Here is a 9,541-nt window from a genome sequence, read left to right on the forward strand (position 1 = left end):
GATCGGGACTGATTCACTTTTCGCTTTTCCAGGCGGCGTGAAGAGCATGAGCCGGGAGAGCGGTGCCGGAGCCGGCGGCGGGGTCGGTGTTGGCGGTGGCAACAACACGACGTACACACGATCGGTGATACCACGCGAATTGGCCCAGGACTTCGCGAGGCCACCGCGCCTCGACGTACTCCTCGACATGCCATCCGCCTCGCGAGAGACACAAGTTCATCACAGCTGGAACGCCGAAGACCGTAGTCTAAATATATTTGTCAAGGTACTGATTACAAAAAGTAATCGAAATCGACTCTTAACACGTTACTCGCTCAGCAAGTTTTGCAGATCTTACGCCACATTAAAATTTTTGTCATCGGCATACAATAATAGCACATATATATGATAATAAAATTGCGTAATATGATTAAATAACACTTATAAGTATTGCCTAGCGCACTCTTTACTTTGTATTGTTATCTCGCTACTTCTGTCATTTACAATTTTACAATCCCAGCAAACACAGAACATTGGCAGCAACGTTACAGCAATGTTGTAACATTACATGTTGTAACGGTGTCGCAACGTTGTTGCAATGTTCTGTGTTCGCTGGGAATTAGATGTTATTTATTTCTCTGTTTTAAAAAATTTGGAGAACGTTGATCACCATTGATCATCAGAGTGCTATTGAAACTTCAAATGCCAATCATGACCAATACAGGAATCAACGTGTTGAGGAAAGTACATGAGTAAACTCTCTCAAGTATATGTGACTTTATAATATATAAATTATCTTCGGACATGTATCAGATATATTTCTCGTTAATACGGAACTATCCTAAAATTCTATAAACTTGACTCTCTTTTCAGTAATGACAAAAGTGTAAAGTACATGGAGAGAATTTTCTCTCAAAATTTATCCTGAAGATCATATAAGAATTTTATGAGAGTTTTTGAAATTTTACCATACTTTTTACTAGTAATCACACTTAGTATACATTTTACTAGTAAAATGTGTGGTAAAATTTCCAAAAACTCTCATAAAGTTCTTCAAAATGCCATATTGTCGCACGCATGATGTTCAGGGCAAATTTTAAAAGAAAATTCTCTCCGTTACATACTCCTAAAATTTTCCTCTCCTTTTTATCGTATTATATAATTTGTTTGAATCTGAACTATCAAAAAAATGTTCGGCATATAATTTCTTATCATTAATACCATCTATGAAATCATTTACTTCATCCGCTTAGCAGTTTCAAGTTTGTAAGGTGTGTTCCAGATTAGAATTTCGACGAGCTAACCATCTCACTAAACTGTGTTCATTACTTTTTCCTAGGAGGACGATAAGTTAACGTTTCATCGACATCCTGTCGCGCAAAGTACGGATTGCATACGAGGGAAGGTGGGGTACACTAAAGGTATGCACGTATGGGAGCTTACTTGGAGCACGAGGCAACGAGGTACGCATGCCGTGGTAGGAGTCGCGACGGCGGATGCACCTCTTCATAGTGTCGGCTATCAGAGTTTAGTAGGCAACAACGAACTCAGTTGGGGTTGGGATCTTGGTAGAAACAAACTCTATCACGACTCAAGAAACAACAATGGCGTCACGTACCCAGCTCTCCTCAAGTCCGACGAGACATTCATTGTTCCTGACAAATTTCATGGTGAGTGATTTCTGCGCAATTGCGCGATTTTGCACAAGAATTTATGAATTATCATGCAAGATGTATCGCAAGCCAGGAGATAGCTTTTCTTTACGTATATCATAAACTTATCGCGATTTCTCTCCACAGTTGTCCTCGATATGGACGAGGGTACGTTAGCATTCGTTGTGGATGGTCAGTATCTTGGAGTAGCGTTTAGAGGGCTCAAAGGAAGGAAACTGCATCCTATTGTATCCGCCGTCTGGGGACATTGCGAGATCACAATGAGATACGTCGGCGGACTTGATCGTAAGTGGATGATTATTCTATAAATATTTAGCGTCTAGTCGTACGAAGATAGTTTTAATTTTCAAAATCAAAGGACCCATGAAAATGGGCCCCGGCGAAAATGGCTGAATTTTAAATATGTTGTATCTTTTTGGTCACTGAACAAATGTTTCCTCAGGCAAAATATTTAAAAATGGACAGTTTTGTCGTTTCAACCCTTCAAAAGTCTGAGATCAAACTAGCAAAATCTTGCTTTCGGATCAATGCGGTAACTACAATATTATAAAAGAACTATATGAATTTTTAGTAAAGCAAATAGTTAAAAAATAATTTGTTTATGACATTATTGTTTAAACAATTTGAAAATGTCATTGGTTACAAGAACGGATTACTCTTCTGTGAGAAAAATCATAACGGATAGCGTTTTCCTATATAACGCATTATTTGTTTTAAAATAAACAATAAGCAAATAGCTGATAGTAAAACCCTGTTAAACAGAAACATTGATATTGAGTATTTTTATTACACCATATTTAAAATTCAGCCATTTTCACCGGGATCCATTTTCATGGGATTTAGTACGGGGTCCTTTCTCAGACCATTCTTAAAGTTTTGATTTAATAAACATTTATTACATTCTTAAAAGGAACAAGCGACCAAAACACATAGTATCTATTAAATTTGCCGCGGTGTTCTCTTTTAATTAAACTTGTCTTCTTCACAGCTGAACCTCTGCCTCTCATGGATCTCTGTCGAAGAGTGATTCGGCAGCGAATCGGCAAACATAGACTAGAAGAGAAGATCAACGAGCTGAATCTACCACAGACGATGAAAACTTATCTTCTGTACCGGGACAGAAGGTAACCACTGAGTGAATCTCCTCAAGATGCCACCACGATTATGACTGCAAATATCACCGTGCTGAAACGTTGCCACTACGACGCACAGGCGACCGTCCGCTATCCCTTTTCACGCCACCAAGGACAGCAACCCCTTAGCCGCGCGTCTCCGTCAATGAAGCGCATGATGTTCAACAGACTGACATGCATCATGCGACGACGCGTCGAGTCATGCCTAGTACCTCGAGAAGGCGCGCTGAGAGAGCGACGCCGAAATACCGTGTTGATAACGACTCGTGGCGCCCTTATTAGGACAAGCCACGACGACCGCAATCCCCATCGTCGTTACTGCCATCATCGATAAGTTCAATTCGATGGTGGCAGGGTTGAGAAACAAAATGGAAGAAGAGACTTTAACGAGATTTAGAAAGAGACATTTCTAAATTTAGTTATTTTTAATTAGCGTTGTTTTATGTTGCTTATTGTTGTCTTATGTTACTCGTACTTCTAACTCGGAATAGAGAATTATTCTTTGTTGATTATTAGAGAAAGTTGTACCGAGGCGACCAATTTCGGTATTTTCATATGGACAAACATCTATGCGCATATATGACTCTTTTTTTTATTATTCGATTTAGTGACGATGCGTGTAAATGATGAATAGAATTGTGCCAGACGATGGCAATACGGTACGATAATTTGCGCGATTTCGGAGACGCGTGGTTAAAGCTGGAAGGCAAAAGATTATGCGAAAACACGAAGAAACTACAACGCTTCGCAGTTGGCCAGTAAAAAAAATTAGACTTAATCAAGCCTGGAGGCTGATACGGATGTGTCGCTTGCTTACAACGGTTGATTGATAGTGGATAGCGCTGCTGGCTCCTTAGTCCGGCCACAGCAGAAAAATGGTGGAGCAGCAAGAGGGAGAAAAAGCGAAGAGAGAAGACATAAGATGAGAAAGTTTTCTACGACGAGAAACTAGACTCGGCGAGAAATGTGACCTCGATCGCACAACTATGAAACGATTAATTCAATTTGGAACATTTTGTATAATAATGAATATCGAGCCACCTTCCAATGAACTCATTTTTCAAGTATTTTCTAAGCATGCTAGATTTAATAAAGTGCGCTATGGATATAAAACAAAACCAGAGACGACGAGGAAGGTACGAGGAAGGAAGAACAAATATAACCCTGCCATAATATTCTCTTTAGCAGTGTTCGAAAAACATACACATTACAATTGCGAATTCTGCAGTGGGGAAAGAGAGACCGAGTGGAGAATGCGAAGAAAAATCATCTGAAACTCGCTCTGTGTTTGAATCGGGTAAAAGACATCCGAGTAAAAACTAAGGACGAAAAAACTATTACTAAAATTAATTATCTACATCTAATTGATTTAAAAAATAGTACGTATTTAACTAATGTTTAAGAGAAGCGAAGAACACACACGGGCATTGGCACAAATTATTCCAAACGTGAATTAAAAAACTGTCAGGGAGAGCCGCTATGTAGCACAATATAATCCGGTAAAAGGGTGTGACGAGTAACAGCGACACATCGGGTGACACGTATCACGGATTTACTCATCATAACGATTATCGGATTATCGATCTTAATAGTTACAATGACGACGATGAACAATGCTGCTAAGTATACCGGATGTGTAACTATTATACTATTAGCATGACAAATTTTACGACTGGTCTCTAGTATCTCTTTACTCTTACGTTTGTCGCTTAGGTTTAAAGACTTACGCCACCGTCAACGGCTATGTCGATTTGTATATAGATAATATTGATAATATTGTACGACGACGTATACATGTGCATTGTGGACGACGATTGTATCCGTAGCTGCGGAATCAGGCGGACCGAATGTGAGAGAGTGGCATATACCATCTTCATCGTTTCACACAAAACAAAGCGATCATCATCTCGCGTCGTCAGACCTCCATTTCGGTATATCTTGCTTTCTGACGCGCGGCTTCGAAATCATCTCGATTATTAATCGGTGATGCCATTGTTTGCATCGGCTTAAGCTCGTCCGAGATCTTGGATCGTATCGCGTCTTCCAAAATTATCGTCAACTGTTCGCAATCTATCAGACTGTTCTGAGTCTTGTTGAGAAACGTAAGTCGCACTTAGCTCTCGCACTTGTGCCGATTACGTTTCTTGGTGCAATTCCCTTGTGATGATCCGTTCGAATGAGCTCGCTGTTCGTCCACTGGACCACATTCCAACGGTCATCGCAAAGCAGATTGCGAGACACGATCAATCTCGCGTCACATCCCAGGACATTTTCAAAAAGCGCCGCACGATATCGCGGAACTTTCTCGCGTGTCGCACAGCTCTGCTGGCTCTCCAACACCCGGGAGCGTGATCAGCGACGTTTGCCTTCGCTACTTCTCGTCGCGGAATACACAGAGAAAGCACACGAATCTACGACGCGAACGGATCGAATGATAACGGACGGCTCGAGCTTTTAAAAAAATCATCTCTCCAGCGGTACGTCAACGTCGTCGGAGATGACTGTCATATAATGAAAACATTGGGAACGAGAGAGATAGATAGTTGAGAGAGTGAGAGAGTGAGAGGGAGAGAGAGAGAAGAGAGGCGCGCTGCGAGGGCGACAAAGAGGACTTCTGCGCCGGACAGGAAGTCATTTTCGTTGTTTTTACCGCATAGCAGCAGCAGTAGCAGTAATGGGTAACTTTACTTTGTCATCTTTTATTCGGCGCCTGTGCATGAGGGCAAGAAACGACGAAACAGTTTTCTCCAGCGGGGCGACTTTGCATGCCGTGATAGAAAGAAAAAAAGAACAGAATTACGATTCCAAGTACGTGTAAGAGCATGAACACAGGAAGCGTATCCGAGGACGCGCCTCAAGCGTTTCACGAATCGATGTACATTCATTCATACATGTCGTTCATATATCGTTATACACGCGCGAGAAAACTGAGGAAAACTAGTACACACACGCGCGCGCGCACACCCTCAGAGAGGAAGGTTTTTCCGCGACTATACTTATTGCTACCCATTGAACCGATACTGTTTTATATGAATTATTGCCTATAGGTACGCATGTCACGAGCCGAACATGAGAGAGGACAAATAGGATGAAAATATTGTACAAAATTATTATTAACGATCAATATTAATATTATTACTGTATCAATCCCAATAGTTTAATTAATTATTCAATCGTCGTTATCGTGTTAGTCAGGTATTTACGAATATTATGATATAATTGTGGTTTCCGTTTTTATACGATAGGGAAAACTGTGTGTACGCGATCGATCGATTGATTTGACACGGGAGGAGATTTTTGTTCTTTCTATGGTTCTTTCTATGGTTCTTTCTATGGTTCTTTCTATGACGAGGTAAAGAAATATAATCTTTGATTATATATCTTTACCTCGCCATTCTTTTACGAAGAGTTCTTGTGATTTAATATGATTTCACTGAAATGACGGCTTGTTCTGAGCGTAGCAATGGAATGAAAGCAATGAAATGAAAAAACGCAAATGTATTCTGAGCTTTCTTATTACGGTATTGACATCCATGTTGAAACAGACTTTGGTTTCTTTTTATCTGTATGACAATTAATTAAAAGTTTAATTACTGATAAGAAAATGATTCCTATATACATCATCTTTCAATTTTTATATATTTTTAATCATATTTATAAAATTAATAGCATTCAATATTATAAATATTATCACAAATATATAATATGACGTTATACTTTCTTATTTGACGTGAATGTATTTAGGTTGTTTAGCTATCAGTTAAACCTCGACATTGTCATAAGATTGGCTTCAATATACGTATACCTGTTTGCATTGTATTCGGTATTTGTATCTACGTGCTCTTTGTCAGATACAAATCAGTACACATTTTTGTGAAGAAAAAATAATTTTTTAGTTGGTTTTTCTTTAGGGCAATTTGGTATAGCTGAAAGTGTAAATCAATATGAAGTAAACGTGAACCGAAATGTGCACCGTTCAATTTCATTATATGATTAACTAGTGCAGTTTTATTAGAATATTATGAAATGCGGAATGAAATAGAGGACAAATTAAATTTTATTTTAAAACCAATTATAACTTACTCTGGATTGAATTATTACAAAAAGTCGACAAGGTACTGCCGTACGATAATTCATAATTTCGTGATTTCGTACATTATTTTTGTCGGGGAAAAAAGGTATATTTTATTTTACATTTTTACAAGTAAGCTTCTTTACCTGAAGCTGAAAAAGAGCTAAGAAGATAATGGTATTCCCGCTTTTAACTTACATCGATCGATCGCACACAACGATAAGCACAGGCAAGCTAGCTTTTAACATTAAAATCCGCGACAGCGTCCGATTCGTTCGCATGCGCCGTGGAAAGTGTTCCAAGAAAATTCGCGTGGCTGTTGCAAGGATTAATTTCCATGAACTGCCTGCCCACCTGCCCTTGCAAACTACGTTGCCTCGAAAAATGTGTCTAATTTATTACTGAGATGCGATATATAATGAGACGATAATTAGCAATTTCTTAGTTTAATATGACGGGATGAACAAGTCTCATATTAGTTTAATTCGATGCTAATGATCTAAAAGGGGGAAAGTATGCGTAAGAAAGTGATTAAGAATTTGTTGGTGTGTTTGTATGCGTGGTGAATGTATACTGCATGCATATGCGAATGCTGTGAATACATGGGGGATATTTACAATTAATTTTTTTTTCTTCCGCTTTTTCGTTCGCAAATTGTTATCGCTTGATTTTGAATTTTATCAAAGTGTCGTATTAGTCGTGGTCCAGAAATAAATTTCGGTTTTCTCATGATAATAGCTCAACAATTGCTCTGTAGAATACATTATTGTTTGATAATATGTAATAACATCTAATATTAGCTACAGGAATAAACATGAAAAGAAAAGATATTTGTAGGAATTATTTTTTTTATACAACTTTTTCTACTTGGACGAAAAGGTGCCGAAACTGCACACGAGTTCAACATTCGATCAACGATTAATTATTCAATTCATAGTTTAGTTGCATTGTAAAAGTCTTGCGATAATAATAAAAGTCGCAACATTGTGTTTTGACGAATTAAAAATTATTTCTCGTCGAAACAATTGTTTTTTTACGCAGAATACGGCAACTCTACGGTATATTAGAACAGACGCAAACATAAAATGCATTACGGCAACTCTACGGAATTTTAAACATCTAAACGCTATAATTATATAATAAACGCTATAACATGTATATGTATATTAAAACCTAAGAAATTTTAAGATTAAAATATATCTAAAACATTTGCAATATTTTCGCAGTTACGTTACCTGGAATTTTGATTTTATAAATTTTAATTTTCGTTAAACTCCATAAACTTCTTTAAAAATTTGTGTTTTCACTTAAAAAATACAACTCTTTTTTAGTACTTTTAAATGTACTATCGATATTCTTATACGAGATTAAAATTTAAAAATACAAGAATAATTATATTAAATATTAAATTGCCACATCTCGTAATCTGCTTTATAAACATTTGTTTTTATATTTTTCAAACAAAAAGTAAAATCTTATTTTTTATTTTTCATTTATATTATGTTTATGCGTTTTTCTAAATTAAATGAATTGCCTCAGTGGTCGAATTGGCGAGACGCCCGCCTGGAGAAATGGGAGGTCCTGGTTCAAACCCTGGCTAAGGTAATATTTTTCGCAATAAATTTTGTGTGTTAAAAAAAAACACATAGCCAGTCATGGTCTGCTTTGCTTAATCATGTATTTTGTATTCAGAATTTGATGGATTTATCATGAATTTGTCCTATAGCACACCTTGATTATAGAAACGCTATTAAAAAATTTAATAATACTAATATTTACTTCTTTTTATTTAATTAGGCACACATTTTCTTTAATAAATGAATACAGTCAAGTTTGATGATCACAATTGCACGACATTACGTGTGCAAAATTATAAAAATTATTGTATATAATTAACAATGGATCGTGTGATAAAATCAGGTACAATGAAAGGGGCTCAGAGCGTGAACAGGATCGTAATGTCCAACAAAGTTATTTTATTATCAAATGTATATGTATTAACTTAACTTAATTAAACTACAATAAGTTACTTAAAGTATGTATATGTATAAGAATCGCCCCATCTTCCAAAAAATTATCTCATGTATTAGAATCTACATAAGATGTATAGCTCAAGCTAGCAGTGTAACGTTAATTTAACCTATGGTGTACATATAGTGGTGTGTAGTCGTGTACAATGGAAAATTATAAAGTTAAGAAAAACACGTAACTGAATTTACATATAAGAATGAAACTTATTTCTAAAAAATGATAGTCTAGACTATTTTTAAGTATAATCTTAGACGGGCGAGGACTAACGACCTTGATATATAGAAATTTGAATACGTATTAAGCATTACTATTTACATACTGATCGTCAATCATGAGTAGTTGATTAACGATCGATTGATTACGAGGTCTAAAGATCTTAGGCTAATCATTAATGTCATTTTGACAGTTAATTTGTTTGAGTCGTGATTTAAGATATTTTTTTATGTGTGGTGTAGGGAAGCAATTATTTGTTAGAATATTTTTAACTAAGGATAGGCAAGTTACGTTTTAAAAATAACTAGTTACCGTAACTCGTTACAGAATGAAAAAGTAACTAGTTACCGAATAAAAAGTAACTAGTTACCGTTACTATTATTTATTTAAAAAGTAACGATTCGTTCTTTTTTTCGTTAGTTTTAATGCCACAAGGAGAT

At 36.8% G+C, this 9,541-nt stretch overlaps 1 protein-coding gene across 1 annotated transcript in view; it reads left to right on the forward strand.

The window, feature by feature from the left end:
• Positions 1–7,687, forward strand: part of LOC105565489 (protein gustavus) — a 33,563-nt gene extending 25,876 nt beyond the window's left edge. Inside the window, exons 4-7 of the mRNA XM_012018735.1 lie at positions 33–265; positions 1,319–1,649; positions 1,779–1,937; positions 2,641–7,687. Of these exons, the coding sequence (XP_011874125.1) occupies positions 33–265; positions 1,319–1,649; positions 1,779–1,937; positions 2,641–2,780 (863 nt within the window). The 3' untranslated portion in view covers positions 2,781–7,687. The remainder of the gene's footprint in view (positions 1–32; positions 266–1,318; positions 1,650–1,778; positions 1,938–2,640) is intronic.
• The last annotated feature ends 1,854 nt before the right edge of the window (positions 7,688–9,541 follow it).

Source organism: Vollenhovia emeryi, unplaced genomic scaffold (assembly GCF_000949405.1).
Source record: "Vollenhovia emeryi isolate VEMERY1.0 unplaced genomic scaffold, V.emery_V1.0 DF939152.1, whole genome shotgun sequence".
NCBI lineage: Eukaryota > Metazoa > Arthropoda > Insecta > Hymenoptera > Formicidae > Vollenhovia > Vollenhovia emeryi.